Below are 16,408 nucleotides of genomic sequence, written 5' to 3' on the forward strand. Positions count from 1 at the left end.
TTCAACATCTCCGTCCGCAGACAGCACTCACCTAGTTATTCGAGCCCAGGACTCACACTTGCATCTCCTTGTTCTTCATTCCCCACACCAACACATCGCTTACCTATTTTCAACTGTTCCAGTAGCCTCCCATTTCCCAGAGCGGGCACCAGCCTCTCATCCAACCTGCACTGGCTGGACTCTACCAGCCCCTCTAACTTCATTACAGACCTCAAAGCCCCTTGCTTGGGGCTGCTGTGTCCAGCCGTTTTGCCCATTTTTATGCTCCTCACAGGTGATCTTTGTTGTACCCCACTCCCCTCTCCCACCAGACTTTCCCCTGGAATGAATTCCTTTCCACTGCTTAGGTCCTCTGTCATGTCACACCCTTAAAGGAAGCTCTCTTTGAGCGCTCAGATCAGGAAAATTCCCCCCTTTAAATGTCTTTATAGCACCATTAACCTCTTAGTGAAATACTTATCATGGTCATAATTTCACATTTATTTGCCTGACGGAAAATGAAACGAATCAGGGCACTTGCCTCTCTGTTCTCCCCCTACACCCCTGTTTGGCCAGTACAAAGGGCTCCCCTTAAGTGTTTGATGAAGGAGTGAATTGAAATAAATTAAATGGACGATTTACCTGGACGGGTGATACTGACGGGAAATGAGCAAGAAAGACCTTTCAGGTCTTCCTTCAGGTGCTAGTTAGACAGGCTATGCATACATAACACTTGAATTGACTCAGCGTTTGGCCATTGTGGCCAAAGCACCTGCCATTGGACTTATGAACAGTAGTAAACAGAAAACTGGACAAAATACATGAAACAATTGAGACACTGAGAAAAATAAGTGAAATAATGCAGACATTGGACCACAGGCAGAGAAGGCAGACAAATTAGGGGAGCCCTGTGATTGCCCTGCTTTTCTGTCCAAAGACACTTTCTGGCTCCAGGGAGGGAAACCCAAGCAGAAGTGGCAGGCTGGCTGAGCGCAGGGGACGGGGACCAGAGTTTGGGAAGGCGCAAGCAGCAAAAGCGTGCGTTAGCTTCAGTGCAAAGCGAAGTGTTCGGCTCTGCACGCGTAAAGTGACATTCCACAAGGACGGTCCCGGTGCAGAAGCAAAACGCCCAAACTGCTGTGATGTAAGCAGAAGCCCCAGAGTTCACGTAGCTGGGGAGGGAGGGAGACCCTGACCAGGCCGAGTTAGAGGACCTCCAGGAACATCTAAGGCATTCAGGAGATACCCGACAAGCGGCACATCTTGACGTTAGGGCTACGCTAACTCTAGCCTGAAGCTGCCCTAGACACCTTAGCAACATTGTATCTGAAATAGGACATTCATTTTATCAGGAAAAGGTGATAAAAATCCTTGACAGGATAAGAAAAAAGTTCTGCAAATACTTTCGGTGGCTTTTAAAACCAGTGTCACCACAGTAAGGGAGGACAATAAAATCCAGGCCAGAACTATTGTAAGAGAAAATCTAAATGGTAGAAGCTAGATCAGGAAGCTTGAAAACACAGCAGTAGGAACTGCCCAAACTTAATAGAACAGACAGGGGAGAAAAAACAGCCCCAGTGATCTGCGAATGGAAAGCACGTGGTCTCACAGACGGGCAGCTGGAGTCCTAGGCACGGGGCGGGTGGGAGAGACCAAGTCTAGAAGAAATCATAGCCAGAAATATTTGCGTAACGCACTCTATGTGAACTACAAGACAATAAAATGAATTCAGCCCTGCCATTTCTTCCCCCAAGCTACACCCTGAGCCCTTGATTCTCGGTCTGTCTAGACGGCTCTCCCCTCCCTCCCCTCTTGACCAACTGCTTTCCATCCTCCAGCTCCAGCTCCAGACCTCCCACGCCATGGAGTCTTCCAGATCCCACAGAAAGTCGGGCCCTCCCTTCGCAAACACCTGGAGCAAACCACAGCAACCTACCTCCTCATGTGTCCGTCTCCCAGAGTGCACAGGCTGCACCTTGTGTGGTTTCCTCCGGGGCAGGGACTATCCCCAGTGAGTGATGGGGACAGAGGGAGAACAATAAAGGGAAGACGAAGGTGGGGGAGGGGGTGGGAGGGCAGTGGGAGGCAGGTCAGGAACCCCAAGGGCCAGGCTCTGCTCACTGGCCCACACCCAGGGACTTTTGTAAAAAGGCCTCCAGTTGGTGAAACAGGTTGGCCTACTGAAGTGTGGAGTTTCCCAAGCGTGGTTAATTGTCAGGAGAAACTGTGTTCTCATTAAAATGCACATTCCCAGGCCCCACCTAGAGCCACTGAGTCAGACTTCCCAGGGAAAGATGAGCCAACTAAGGAGTGAGGGGAGCGGGCTGCTTCCTCCTTGCACAGCTTCTGCCCAGCAATCCGAGATGATCCCCAGCTCTGAGCACCTCAGGGCATGGGGAAAGCAAAGCCCTGTTTCTCCCCAAATTCCTAAGACCAATCCTGCTGCCACAGCGACAGATCAGGAGCAGATCCCACGGGTCCATCCAAGGTCCCATCAAGATGGAGCCTTATCCCAAGTCCATCCTCCTCCACAGAGCTTCTCTTGCCATGGCTGGGCTGCTCTAGACCCTTCTCTTCCTGGCTAGAAGTTCTCCTGCCTACCTCACACATCTTTACGCTTCTGCCCCATTTCTGGTTTATACAGATCTTCACATCACTCTTTAAATCTGTCTACATCCTTATACTTTTCTCTTTATATTTATATATATATATATATATATATATATATATATATATATATATGTTTTTCAATTTCACCTATTCTTGCTCTACCTGCAGAGGACGCTGGATGCCTCATCGCTGGATTTTCCACATCATCTTAGCCAGAAGCCCCCCAAGAGGGACCCAACAATACTCAGTGTGGACGTGAGCACCTGTCTCATGGGGGAGTGCTCCCCAGGGCTCCCTGCACTGTTTGGCTGCAACATTGCTCATTCCTGAGCCCGCTCACAGGGGCCACGTGACTTTCAGGATCTGAGCCAAGCTGAGGGTGGAGATGGGGAAGGGGGTAGATCCAGACAGACCCTCCGGCCCTGAGGTGTTTTGTCTAGTTGTTCCTTTGTTTTCTGTGGTTTTGGCAAAGAGGTCACTATTTCAACATTACGGGACACGTGGGCTTACTGCTCCAGAATGGATCTTCACCTGGAGGGACTCTTCCCCAGCCCAGTCTTGGAATCTGAGATTCCTTCGTTCATGTCACACCAAGAGAAACAACAGACAAAAGGCTACCTGTGCCGGGAGGACACGCAGTCTTCAGATAAGCCCCCTCAGGTGCCTTCCTCCCCACTCTGGATGCCTTTACACCAGGCATCACTGATGTGGATGGGTGCCTAGCAGGTGCAAAGGAGGTTCACACGCATCATGTCGTGTAATCCCCCTGAGTAGCCGATGAGATGAACAGAATGGTCCCCACTTCACAGAGAGGAAAAACTCAGGATTGGGCACAACAAAGTGCCTTGCCTCATGTCACAAACCAAACACATGGCAGAGCTCAGATTTGAACTTCAGCCTGTCGGGACTCCAGGGCCTCCTGCCAGCCTCCCACCACTTGAGGCTCCCGACCAAGTCCCTAAAATGAAAGACCACCACACCAGACAACATGGCGTCCTGAGTTTGAGCCTTGAGCTCAAGCAGACAAGTGTCTTGGCGGCCGCTGTCTTGTCTGTTTTCTTTCTTTCTTTTTTATTTATTTATTTATTTATTTATTTATTTATTTATTTATTTATCTGAGAGAGAGAATGGGAGACAGAGAGCATGAGAGGGGGAGGATCAGAGGGAGAAGCAGACTCCCCGCTGAGCAGGGAGTCCGATGCGGGACTCGATCCCAGGACTCCAGGATCATGACCTGAGCCGAAGGCAGTTGCTTAACCAACTGAGCCAGCCAGGCGCCCCTGTTTTCTTTCCTCTTTAACCAAACGGAACAGGCTTCGGGCTCAGGTCTGGGTGGAGTTGAATTGCCAAGTTGTTTGTGTTGTATGTATTTTTAGTTATTTTCTACCTGTGGCCTGTTTTCTGGTTTTCTATAGATGGCTGTGATGTTAATTTTTCTGTTTGAACAAATTTCTTTTTTTAAACATAGATTGATTTAAAGATCCCTCTTGAGTGCGTAAGAGCACAAAAGAGTTGGGGATTCAGCCACAATATCAACAGTGTTTTGGGAATGAAAGAAATTGGGGGAATTGAGTGGAAATAGAGAGCATGTGTCCCAACGAGAAGGGGGCCCCGGCCTCATACTCCCACTGTCACGACTACGCACGGCCCTGACCCACCTGGGCCTGAATGGGAGGAAGCCGGCCATGGGTCTCTAAGCTCTCACCTGGCTTCTCCACACCTGGCACCCTCCCAGGCACACAGGAGATCCTTAATAAGTATCTGTTGGCCAAATGAATGCATGGAAAAAGAATAGGTAGATGAAATTTGGAGTAGACTCTATCATTTCCAAGACGAATGTCAAAGTGTTGTCCGAGATTGAAATGCTTTTGGAGATCATCCAGGGCCATCCCTTCACTGCGCAGGTGAGAAACAAAGGCCCTGGAAGGAGAAGGTATTTGCCCAAGTCACAGAGTCAGCGTCTGGGCAAAGCAGGGCCGGGAACTAGGGCTTCCTGCCTGTCATATCCTCTTCAGCGCACCAGCTTGTCACCTCTGGTGTGTGCCCACATGAATGACCTCAGCCTGGGCAGACAGGAAACCAGCCTCCTGACATCCCACATGCATTTGGAAAGCCACCTGCTCGGAAGCCACACAAAGGCTTTCTGCATTATGTGGAAGGTCAAGCTGGATCACATCAAAGGGGTTCTGCAGTGGGGTTCTGACGTTGGACACTTCCCTTCTTGGCCGGAGCTAATCCTTCTCATATCATCAAGTATGCTCCTGGTGGGCATCTCTGCAGCTCCAGAAGTCTCCAGAAGCTGATCGTGCAACAGAAGCCATGGAGAGCAGAATCGCCAAATCTCCTATCTCAGCAGTGAGTGTCAACTTCGCAGTGAGGCCGATCTGACCACCGCCAGCACACCGGCACCTCCAACCACCCTTCCCTGCTTTACGTAATGTTCTTACACATTTGTTAACCCTATGGTGTATTGCATGCCTCCATCTACTAGCTGGGAACCTCCGCAAGGGCAAGGAGCTTTGTATGTTTTGTTCACCGATGTGTTTCAACCCCACAGTGGCACAGGGTGGATACTCTGCAAATATTTGCTAGATGGGTGGATGGACAAATGAAAACCGAAATACTCAGAGGACTTGCATTTAGTCTCCTATCTGCGGCTCTCCAGCCCTGGGAACGTGGGCAAGTTATGTGGCCTCTCCTGAGCCTCGGTTTTCTCATCAGTAGAGTGAAATGGTCCCACCAGCTTGAAGGGTTGGTGGGTCGGTGGGTCGGCGGGTCAGTGGAAAAGCCTACGCAGCGCCAGTCCCATGGGAAGCAGGTAGGAAGGGTTGCTTACTTCAAAGGCAAACTCCATGTACTCATTTATTCATTTGTGAGGTCGGTCAGTCCACAACAGGTGGCCCGTGAAGGCTTCTTAGAAGAGGTAGGAGTCAGTCTTTTCTGGAAGCAAGAGTACCATTCTGAAAGGAGCTGGCGAGCATGGCAGAGAATGGGGAACAAGGAGAGCGCCGGGCAGGGCAGGCTGGAGCCGCGTGAGCCAGTCAGTGCAGGGAGGTGCAGGGAGGCGCAGGGAGGCGCAGGGAGGTGGTGAGGCAGAGCGTCTGCTCGGCAGAACCACGGGAGGGCGCTGGCCATGTCTGGAGCAAGGGTGACAGCAAGGGTAGTCTGTCTTCTCAGCAAACACACACTGAGTGTGTTCTCTGTGGCCTGGCCTGGGAACTGGGGCCAGGGGATACCCGGTCTGCAGCCAGAGGGACACTTACAACACACGAGTGTGCCTGAGTCATCCTCCAGTGAAACACCAGTGACAGCTCACCATAGTTCTTCGGTTAAAGCCCAGCATTCCCCCTGGGGCCCTGACGCCCCAGCCTACATCTCCAGCCTCACCGCCCACCTCCTCCTGACTTATTTTGTTGTGCTGGCCACATTAATCTCATTTCAGTTTCTCGGCCCTGCCAACTTCCCACCCCAGGGCCTTTGTACATGTTGCTCCCCCGTGCTTGGTAGTCTTCCTCTGCTACCACTCCAAGTTCCTCCCCTCTTCTTTTTCTCCCCCATGATAGAGTTTATTTCTGTAGTGCACAATGAATATATGGCTGCGAAGGTAGGAAATCATATAAAAAATATTTAAGATTTGCAGTGGTCGTTCTTAGAACAAAGTCGGTTAAAGGGAAGATCAGTCAAGCACTAGAGCTTATGGAAGACCAGCCAGCATTTTCTAGATTGTGAACTACACCGGGACAAACATACCTGTATGTGGGCTTAATTAATAGTGGCAGTTCAAGAACAGATAAGCTCCCAGGATTCGGAGCTCTCTCAGCCTTGTTGGAGTCCCCAGCCTGGGTCAGACCCCTGTTCCATACCCTCGAAGGCCCTCATGGCTTTCTCTCATCATGCTCACTGGAGCTCGTGATCAGAAATGCACAGGGGTGCTGATGCGACTTGCAACTTATTTCTCCCACTGGGTATTAATGACATGAAGGCAGGAACCAGGTCTGCTTGGATCAGTAACTAGTGCACGGATTGCCACCCCATAAATCATTGTTTAATGCGGGATTGATTGCAGCCCACATCGAGGTGGAGGGGAAATTCAGACCCAGGAGCCATGGAGGTGAGTGCTTTATTGAAGGGCTGCTTGGAAGTTGCCAGAAAGGTAGAGAAGATCTCATAACGATGTCATAATGGACTGGGCGTTAAAGGATGAGCAGGAGCTCGTCAGGCAGGATGAGAGCCTTCCCAGTAGAGGGGACAGCACAGGCAAGTGCCTGGAGCACCGTTTTTTAGAAAAGAGCTGGTCACCTCCGGGACGTGAGTGAGGGCAGCAGAAGACCGTAGCTCTGGCTCTCTGCCGAACACCTGCTACGTGCCAGGCTCGATGTCTACGCAGTGCCGTGTAACCCTCAGAGCTCCTCACCGCCCTGGGGTAGGTATTACTACCCCCTTTTAATAAATGGGGCTCCGAGGAGTTAAGTGACATGTCCAAGCCACCCAGCTATTCAATGGCCGACCTGACTATCGCATGTCCCCGGTGGCTAATGTTGCAGACCTGAGCTGACCACTGAGCATTTCCGTGTGTGTCCAGTGTCTGCCCACCCCCACCCCGCCCCCTCAGGCTGGTGCAGGGTCTCAGCCTTCTCTGTCTCCCTCCCTCTCAAAGAGGGGTGCTTACTCTGGTGCTCTCCCATCTGAGCCCTTACCACACTGTAAACCAGCCTTCTCTGCCAGCCTGTGTAGGGGCTGGGTCTCCAGGGCCCTGGGGGTGCCCAGGATGGAGGAGGGGGTGTTTATTGAATACTCACAAGCCGAAGGGGCCTAGGGGGGGCTCTCGTACCTGGGAGAGGAGCTCAGGAAGGACCAGCGGGGTCCCCAAGTCCACATGGAACCCGTTCCTGCCCTAACCCAGAAGACCAGTGTTTTTGGCCGTGGCTAACCGCGTGACCATAGGAAAGTCACTTCATTGCTCTGCATATGGATCTGTCACATGGATGTCCGTTCTGGCCGCCCACAGGGGAGCTGTGACCAGAACACAAAAGGCACAGTGAGCTGTGAATTGCTAGGCACACCCAGGAGGTGACAGCTGATGCCGGCTCAGGCTTAGTAGTGCCAGGCCAGTCGGGGGCCCCTCCTCTCAAACACTTCGGGCAGCGGGGATTCATGGCAAGAGGCAAAGGAATCAGCTGCAGGCAATGAGGGCTCCCTGTGGCATGATCAGGCGCCCCCTAGTGGTCATGGGCAGACCCTGCAGGGCCACGTTTTCCAGGGCAGGCGCAGGGACCCCATTCACTCTTCAGCTGAGCTTGCTAACAGGTCCAAACCCCAGACTCTTCTTGGTGGGCTCTGGAATCAGGCAAACCTGGCAATGGATCCTAGCCACTTCTACTCCAGGCTCCATCCCTCTAATGCCGGGCCAGCCCCACCTCCGCTTTGCCATCTGATTGGATGCCTGGCTGAGCCCAGCAAACTCCCATGTGGACCCTGCGGGGACATGACTTTGTAGCTCACATACCAAAGACCCAAGGCTAGGGGCTCACCAAGCGGAACTAGCTTTTCTAAAGTAGCGTGCTAGTTTCTTCAGAGCCCCAGAGTGGAGTATCCCTGTCTTCCTTTCAGGAATACAGAAATAGAGGCTCCGAGGAGATATGTGGCTTTCCCAAAGACACTTTGTTCCTAAGATTTGAACCCAGGTCTCTCTCACTCCAAAGCCCAGGTACTTGCCTTGTCTCATAGCTTCTCCAAATTATCCACCAACAGCCAGCAGAACTGGGGGTGTTTATTAAATCACAAAGCCCCTCTGCCTCTCCGGGGAGAGAAGATCACAACCATCCAAGTGGGTGGGGGTGGGGCATCTAAGCCCAGTGACGCTGGACCGGGCAGGGAGGGGGCTGAGGGAGGATGGGGACGGGGTGGGGGTGCACAGGAGCCCCCAGAGCCAGCGGCGCTGCCTGTTTGGCTGGTGGTCTTGGGAGCTCATGAAGGTGTGGGATTAGATTAAAAGGTCCTGGGATCCCAATTTGAGGCAGATGAAACATTTTCAGTCCCAGGCTGCCGCTGGGGCCCGCAAGGAGCTGGAACGCCCCCTTATTCCCCAGTAGGATTAGCAATCTTTCCCAAGAAGATGATGGTGGGCAGGACGCTATCCCTAATAAACACCAGAAAGGGTTTGTTCAGCTTGATGGAGAGCGGCGTCTCCATGGGCAGCATCTGGGCTCCGGAGCCGGCCGCACCCTCTGTACCCTTCTCATCCATCTTCAGCACCGCCTCATGCACCGCCTGCGGGAATCAGGATCGAGGTCAGTGTCGCCAAGCCACTCTGGGCCAAGGACAGTGAGAGGCCCAGAGAGGGAAAAGCCTCAGCCAGGGTGGCCCAGCACAGCAGTAACCTGGCTGGTGCCAGGCGCCCCAGGCTCCTTCTGCTGTCATTGCCGGGAGGATGCGAGACAAGCAGACTCAGCGTGAAGGGACCAATGCGGCTGGGGGAGCCTCAGCTGCAGCAGGGAGGATGGAGTGGGGTGCGCTATCCTTCCATGAATTACAGGGAAGTGCCGAGCAGCATAATGGCAGAAAGAGTCTGCGGAACCTTAGCTAGATGGAAGGGACGTGGTGAGGTCCCCACCAGGAAGTTTCCAGTCCTGCTCACATTCCTCTTAGCTTCCTGGGGGATGGTGAGAAAGGAACCAAATGGGAGGGGGGGCATCAGAGATGACTGAGATGTCAGATCTACCCTAGGGCACCCACATCTGTGACGCAGTGATTCACCCTAGGACATGGAAGTTTCTGCACATACTGATGCATTTCATTCCATTCTACAAAATCCTAACAATTTTACTAGCAGGCCAGCCAGGAGCCATTGGCAATCACAGCCATGGGCACACCTAACTGCAGAAAAGAAATGAGCCATGGAACTGAGTAAAGGCCCCCGGAAAGGGGTAGCTGGCACTGACTATTTATGGGAAGTCTATGTTAAAAGGGAGAAAATTCTACTGTTTTTCTTCCTCTTGCAAATTGGAAAATAAATCTGAATCAGTGCCTACTGGGATCTCTCCCAGACTGGCTCGAACTTCCCACTTAGAACACGCCGATCCCCACTGCCCATGATGCCAAGCTCTCCCCCATCCCAGCCTCTGGCCATGCTGCTCCCCCTACTGGGAGATCCTCCCCACACCTACCTCTGCTCCTTGCAATCTCCCCACCCCCAATGCCCTTTTAACCTAAAAGTAGGGTTGCCAGGTGAAATAGGGGATGGACCATTAAATTTGAATTTCAGATAAACGATGAATATCTTTAGTGTAAGTCTATTCCCTGCAATATTTTGGACTAAAGAAATGATTGGTCACTTGCCTGAAATGCGAATTTAACTGGGTGTCCTGTATTATATCTGCTCAACCTGGGGACCCTACCCCATATGGTCCTCTCTGCCCCCAGCCGGCAGGTGCTCAGCCTTGCTGAAAACCCCGGGGCCCATGGCTGGTTCATCTCTTGGTCATGCACATGTTTGCAACTCACTCCCAACAAGCCCGTGAGGTCTTTGGGAGAGGCTCTGGGTCAGACCTAGACTGGTTCTAGGACCAATAAATGTGCCAGGCCTTGATCACTTGTTTGTTGCACAGAATCGACCTCCAAAATGGGACCAGGAGCTTAAAGACTGGAAACATGAGGCTTGGGGAAGTGATGTGATTGTCCCAGAGTGACAAGGCTGGTGAGGGACAGTGCTGGATCGGTGCCCAGCCTGCCTGGCAGGACCAGACCCGGCTCATTCAGCTGCTGGGACAGTGGCTCTGGCCCAGGGCTGCAAGAAGGCTCCCTGCAGGTGGGGTGGCATCCGGGCCGGGCAGGCTTACCTTACCCACTTTCAGGCTTTGATGAGGGGTGATCCGAGTGAGATGACCATGCTCCTCAAAGATTTTGGTGATACCCAGGTAAGAGAGCATCTTCTTCAGGTCATAGTTACCAGTGATGGAGAACCTGGGCAGGGACACGTCTACGACCCTGGGGAGATGGGGGTGACAGGTGAGTGGCAGGGTCTCCTTGCTTTCCTGGGCAGGCCGCAGGAGAGGTGATGAATGGGACCTTGGTCTTCCCAGCCCCAGAGGTCTCAGACCCTCTCTTTGTCCCCACAATGAGGAGGGACTCTGACCCCGGGACCCAGGCTTCAAAACACCTATGATCTCTGAACTGTGTCCGTTCTTCCTAGCATACCCTCCCCAGAGCCCTCACCCACAGAAATGGTCTCAAGTCCCCACTGTTTCAGGGCCCCTTTGGTTGCAGACACAGAGGTGTCGTCCCCTTCACAGTTCTGGCCTTGGCCAAGCCCTGAGCCAGTCCTGACCCAGCAGGCTGGATGCCAGAGGCCGCAAGGGCCTGGGATCTGAAACCAGGTAGAACTGAGCTCAAATGCATTCTGACTCTCATGAGCTCCGTGACGTGGAGCAAATGATCTCCCCTCCCTAAGCCACTTGGGCGAAACGATGGTGCTAATCACAGCAGACGGGGCAGTAAAAGTGTAAAGCAAATGCATGTGGGCGCTCAGGAGTCCCTGACCAGCAGGTGTTCCTCCTTCTGTCCTTGAGTTAGCAGCTTCACATCCTCCGTGGGTGGGACCCGATGGGCCTCCCCGCCGTGGGAGCTGGGATCAGTGGTCCCGGGAAACCTGTGGACCCTGGGTTCCTGTCTCCCTGGCCCTGAGCCCTGTTTCTTCTTGCCTATCCAGGACCTCGCCCCTGCCTGCATTCCTCTCTGTTCTGCGCCATCCATCATGAATGGTGTCTGCCTGATCACCCTCAGGAGGAGACCATGTTCTCCGATAATTGATATCCTACAAAACAAGAGCAAACACATCTCCACTGGCCCCAAGTCACTTCTCCAGCTTCCAGCCCATTCCTTTTCTTTCTTTCATAGCAGAAAGGAGTTGTCTCTGCCAGAGATCTCCACTTCCTCCCACAACTGCCGCAGCCTACTCCACTTGGTTCTTTGCCCTCCACCTTCCACTTTCCAGGGCCACGGCTGAGCTCAGCTTGTTTGACCCAAGAGACAGCTCTCAGAGAGTGGATCCCCTTTTTCCACCTTGAAGCATTCCAACCCAAGTCCATCTTCCCCTCCTTCACCGGCCACTCCTTCGCTCACCCTCTGCCAGAACCATCTCATCGCCCACCTGGACTGTCTGTGATCCTCCAAGCCTCACCCCTCGGTCCTCTTCTCTTCTGTCTTTCCTCCCTCCAGAGGAACCTCATTCAGTGTCATGGCTTTAAATACTGGCCATTGGCCCAATGATTCCCAGACTTACCTTTCCACTCATTCATTCGCTCAACAAATTAAGTGCCTCCTCTCTACAAATCGGATGCTTAGATGCATGTGTGAACAGAAGAAGCATAACCCGTGCCCTTGGGTGCGTGCTCTAGCAGGGAAGACAGACAAGAAAGTCCATACGATGAAAAGCATCCCGTAATCATCGATACATAGACTGGGAGTCCGTGTATAAGAAGACAGTGCGTGCAGTGGAGAAAAATACAGATCAGCTTGGGGGTATCAGCAATGCTGAGGTTCTCTAAAGGAGAAACTCTAAAGGAGGCAAAGGCGTCAGGCAAGCTGGGTCGTTTCTTTTGAGTGAAATGAGCTGCCAAGGAGACTGGTGGTTTCCCGCCTGTGCCCTACAGTTTCCGAGTTCACAGAGGTGTCTTGGGGAATGAGGGGTATGCGAGGTGAAGGGAAAGGGGGGTCCACTCCCTCTACCCCCACTTTATCCACAAGTCCTGGCTTCATGCAATGTGGGCTCCGTAAGGTCACATTTCCTTTAGGATTCAAATTATGATGACTTGAGACCCTCCAGTTGGATTAGGGGGACTCAGCATCCTCATCTCCAAGTTATTCCTGCCAATTTCCCATGGGGTGCAGCTCTGGGGCCGGCAAGTGGTACTCCATGTTGCTGTGCCAAGCCCCTCTGCAGCCCTCGGGGCCAAGACTACCGCCAGACTGGGTTTGTAGCAGGGAGGATCGGGGGATGCTGTGCAGACCCCAAGCCTAGCAGCCCTCTTGGGATGACCTGCCATGTAGCCTGCTGCTTCTCCCCATCCCCCTAGTACAGCGACTTTATCTGCAGCATTCAGAACCAGAATTTCTCTTTTATGGAGCTTTTGGCTCAATTGAGATATCCAAGATGTGTTCTGTGTGGTAGAGCACCCACTGCAGCCCAGCTCTGTCCTAGCATCCTATCTACCTCCCCTAGAACCCTCCCTGGCTCCCAACAGCGTGTCAGCCATGGCAGAAGCTCTTGGTAAAGACCTGTTGGGTGGAGAACAGGGGTGAGGGCAAGGCAGAAGAGAGAGTATGCAGAGCAGGGAGGAGGCCATCCCAACACCACTCCTACCCAAGTCAACCCTGAGAGCCCCAGCCCTGACCCTTCTCAAGAAAATCGACTGGTCAGCAAGTGCCTGAGAAGAATTCTGTTGGCTCATCTTAAATCTGTTCTAATTTTATGGTTTCTTTTTTAAAATATTGACTTTGGTCAATTTGGTCAATAAGGACTTTGGTCCTTCAACTATTATAACTTATCTGGAGCACACTTTGCTGGTTTTGTTGTGATATTACAGTTGAAAACATGATTCCGTGTACAATAAACAGCTCCCTCTGACAGCCGTGGTTGTCCTCGTGGTTCCTTTCTGCCTGGGATTCCATGACTCCTCTTCCGTCCCCACGTGCCACTGTTGGGCCTTGAAGACTTAGCTCCAATGCTCCCTGCTCCGTGGCGCCCCCCTCTGCCACCACCACCACCAGGGACCATGGTTTTGCTCTGCCCACTCTACTCTCATGATATAAGCATCTCCCTCTACAAGCAAGAGCTTCACTATATTCCTGTGACTTGTCTTCTGGTCTACTTCCTACCAAAACACAAGTTCATCATGGAGCGCAGAATAGGACTTGGCCATGGGGTCAGAGCTCAATAAATCTGGGCTAGAAGAAGCAAAGAGTGGAAGGGAAGGCAGGAAGAAGGAAGCAGCTGCATATGCCGGGCCCCCTCATACCTTCGTGTGACTAATTTCTTCCATCTGTCAAGAGTGTCCCTCTTCAAGGCCGCCTCCACATTCTTCATTTTGCCCTCGTCAGGAAGGATGAAGGTGGCAGTGATGGTGCCCTGATAGGGCATTTCCAGAACAGTGCAGGAGAGCTGTTTATCATAGCCGGCTTCATACATGCCCCCATGGAACATCATGGGCACCTTCACTCGCTTGTTTCCATCCAGAATGAAGTCTTCCTCTTTAGTTGCTTTTGGATCAAATTCATGTTGCCACTTGGCTTAGGAGTGAAGAAAGACAAAGTGGCATGAGTGTCCCGAAAGGGAAGGGTTGACTGGACCCAGGTAAGCACTGGTCTCTGTCCACATGGATTCAAGGAGGGCATTTGGATGCTCTGGGATGTCAGGGCAGGTCTCCAGGAATCCTTGCTCTTTGTGCCAGGCCCTGGAAACTCCTGGTAAGATGGGCATGGGTCTGATTGTTCCCAAAGTAGCCACGACCAGGGCTGCTAAGCTGAGAGGGTACCGTGGACTGCCTGAAGCCCAGGTGCTCCTGAGGCTGAGAGAACCCGCAGATTGTGTTCCAGCAGAGAGGTCTGGGTGATACTTAGTGGGAGTTATTTGGGTCTGGTGTGAGTGAAAAATACTCGATTCTAAGTCAGGCCTGGAGTAGCTGCTCTCATGTAGGAATGAGAAAACCAATGGAACAGGCTGCTCTTGGGAACCTGCTGAAGAGCAGCAAACACTCAAAGCTGAGTGTTTGGACCCCTCCTTTTTCACCCTAGGAACTCTTTGATGCCATTGGGCATAAACTTGGACCTGGGTCTTTTCGCACCTGCCAACCTCAGAGCCCCCAGTAGGGGGCCTGAGGGCCAAGTCCCTGAATTCAACTCTGGCTTCACTGTTGTGAAAGGATGACCTTAGACAAGTGTCTTAACCTCTCTGGACTTCAGTGTCCTTGTCTGAAGAATGAAGATTTTGATGGGTACCTCATAAGGCTGCTGTGTGGCTGAGTGGGAAAGGCAGGACAGCTCAGTGACCTTGTACAGTGAGTGTTGAGTGGATGCTAGTCATCATCAGCCTCACTGTTGCCATTGCTTTTGCAATCTAAGTGATGTGGGGACTTTGGAAAACTCCAGATTCTCTTCTCTCCCTCTGCTCTTTTCCTCTATGCCATCAGTCTCACTGTGGATTTTGGGAGAACTGAACTTCTGTATTCAGGACCATGTCCCTGACAGCCCAGCAGAGATCTGGCCTGACCTGAGGCCTGTTGGCCTCTGATTCTCCCCCACCCTGGCCAACCTTTGTGTGTGCATGGGGCAGGTGAGTGGGGGAGTGTGGTAGGTGGGGAGGGTTGAAGCTTGGATTTGGGAATATTTTTTCATCTTTTTTTTAGTCTCTCACCCTCAGACTTGGGCAATCAATAGAATGTGACAAGGAGGCCAATGCATCCACCAAAATGAACATCATCATCATCATCACCAACACAATCACCGTCCTGGGTATCTACTTGGACTAACATAAAGTGCACAGCCGATGGGTCAATAGAAGTGAGTTCTAGTCCTGGCTTTGTAACTCTAAGTCCATTCATCTCTCTCCGTGTTACACTTTCCTCATCTAAGAAATGAGGAAAAGAAAGTCACTCCAACCTCTACAACCAAAGTTGTGTTAAGATAATCAGTACTAATGAAAATGCACATATGGAGAATAATGTAGACTTCCCCAAATTCATTTCTCATGCATTTTTACTTTGAGTCCCAACAACTGCCCTAGGAGTTACATATAAAGGCATTCATTTTACATAGGACAAGTGAGGTTCCGAAAGATTAATTATATATGAATTCAAGGTCGCAGAGCAAGCACGTGGCCAACCAGGTCTTTAATCCAAGTCTACTGGAAATCCTATCCTTTCCATACCAACATGCTCCAAGCCTTACCTCGAAAGAAAATGCAATTTGTAAGAAGCATCAAAGTGCCAGGGGTTATATTCTTGATCAGGTTGTTGATTTTCCCCTGGGTTTTCTGACTGACATAGTCATTGATCTGCTTCCGAGTATCTTCCAAGTTCTGGAAGTTGGTGGGGACAGTGTCTGCATTGTACAGGTTCTTGGCATCTGTCAGAAACTTCTTCTGTGGCTGTAGCTTCTCGTCGATGAACAAGGTGTTTTTAAGGTCCAGCTCGAGGTGCTGGCTCCCCTGGTTCATCCTGTAGATGAGGTAATGAAAGCCCTCATGAAGGTCTTTCTCTGGCATATTCTTGAAGTTGAAGCCCCTCTTGATCTCATCCAGGGTGGAGTCCTGGGCACCCAGAGACAGCATGGAGAAGGCTGTGGAGATGCTCAAGGGGGAGAAGAAGATGTTCCTATTGGGGCTATTGGAGGCCAGCTTTCTATAAAGTTTGCAGCTGAAGTCTGTGTTTCGCTTTGTGAGCTCCTGGGCTGCCCTCCTTCCCTTCCATGACTGGATCTGGCTCACAGGTCCACGAAACTGTGGTCCCAGAGGGAAGTCGGACTTCAGAAGACCTTCCACGGTGAGAAGGCCAGCCAAAAGTAGGCCCAGGCCCAGCAAGGGGTTCATTTTCCTTGGAGATTGTCCTGTTGAGTAGTAGACTTGAGGTTAGCAGAAAAAAGGAACAAAACAATCCACTGCCCCTATGATGGAAAGAAAAAAATGGGGAGATATACGTGGTGACATCTTTGGAGTCCCTGGATCAAGCTTTACCTGAAGCTCACACACTTCTGTTTCTCCAAGTTATAAGAGCCAGTACATTTCCCTTTTAGGGTTGGCTGGCTTGAGTTGGATTTTTTTTCCTTA

At 51.7% G+C, this 16,408-nt stretch overlaps 1 protein-coding gene across 1 annotated transcript; it reads right to left on the minus strand.

Annotated features, from left to right (window-relative positions):
• Window positions 1-8,667: 8,667 nt before the first annotated feature.
• LOC123862496 (serpin A12) lies at window positions 8,668-16,171 on the minus strand. Its single transcript, XM_045902026.1, has 4 exons — window positions 15,532-16,171; window positions 13,605-13,875; window positions 10,428-10,575; window positions 8,668-8,859 (listed from the first exon to the last, which is right to left on the minus strand). Exons 1-4 carry the CDS (start codon window positions 16,169-16,171, stop codon window positions 8,668-8,670), a joined length of 1,251 nt encoding a protein of 416 aa, XP_045757982.1.
• Between the last annotated feature and the right edge of the window lie 237 nt (window positions 16,172-16,408).

Source organism: Mirounga angustirostris, unplaced genomic scaffold (genome assembly GCF_029215605.1).
Source record: "Mirounga angustirostris isolate CCGP_5_RB_7025 unplaced genomic scaffold, mMirAng1.0.hap1 SCAF_9, whole genome shotgun sequence".
NCBI classification, from domain to species: domain Eukaryota; kingdom Metazoa; phylum Chordata; class Mammalia; order Carnivora; family Phocidae; genus Mirounga; species Mirounga angustirostris.

Coding starts and splice junctions, on each gene's coding strand:
- LOC123862496 (XM_045902026.1), bottom strand. CDS start 16,171: ATGAACCCCTTGCTGGGCCTGGGCCTACTTTTGGCTGGCCTTCTCACC. Junction 13,876..15,531: donor AAATTGCATTTTCTTTCGAG/GTAAGGCTTGGA, acceptor TTCACTCCTAAG/CCAAGTGGCAACATGAATTT. Junction 8,860..10,427: donor AAAGCCTGAAAGTGGGTAAG/GTAAGCCTGCCC, acceptor TGATTCCCGCAG/GCGGTGCATGAGGCGGTGCT.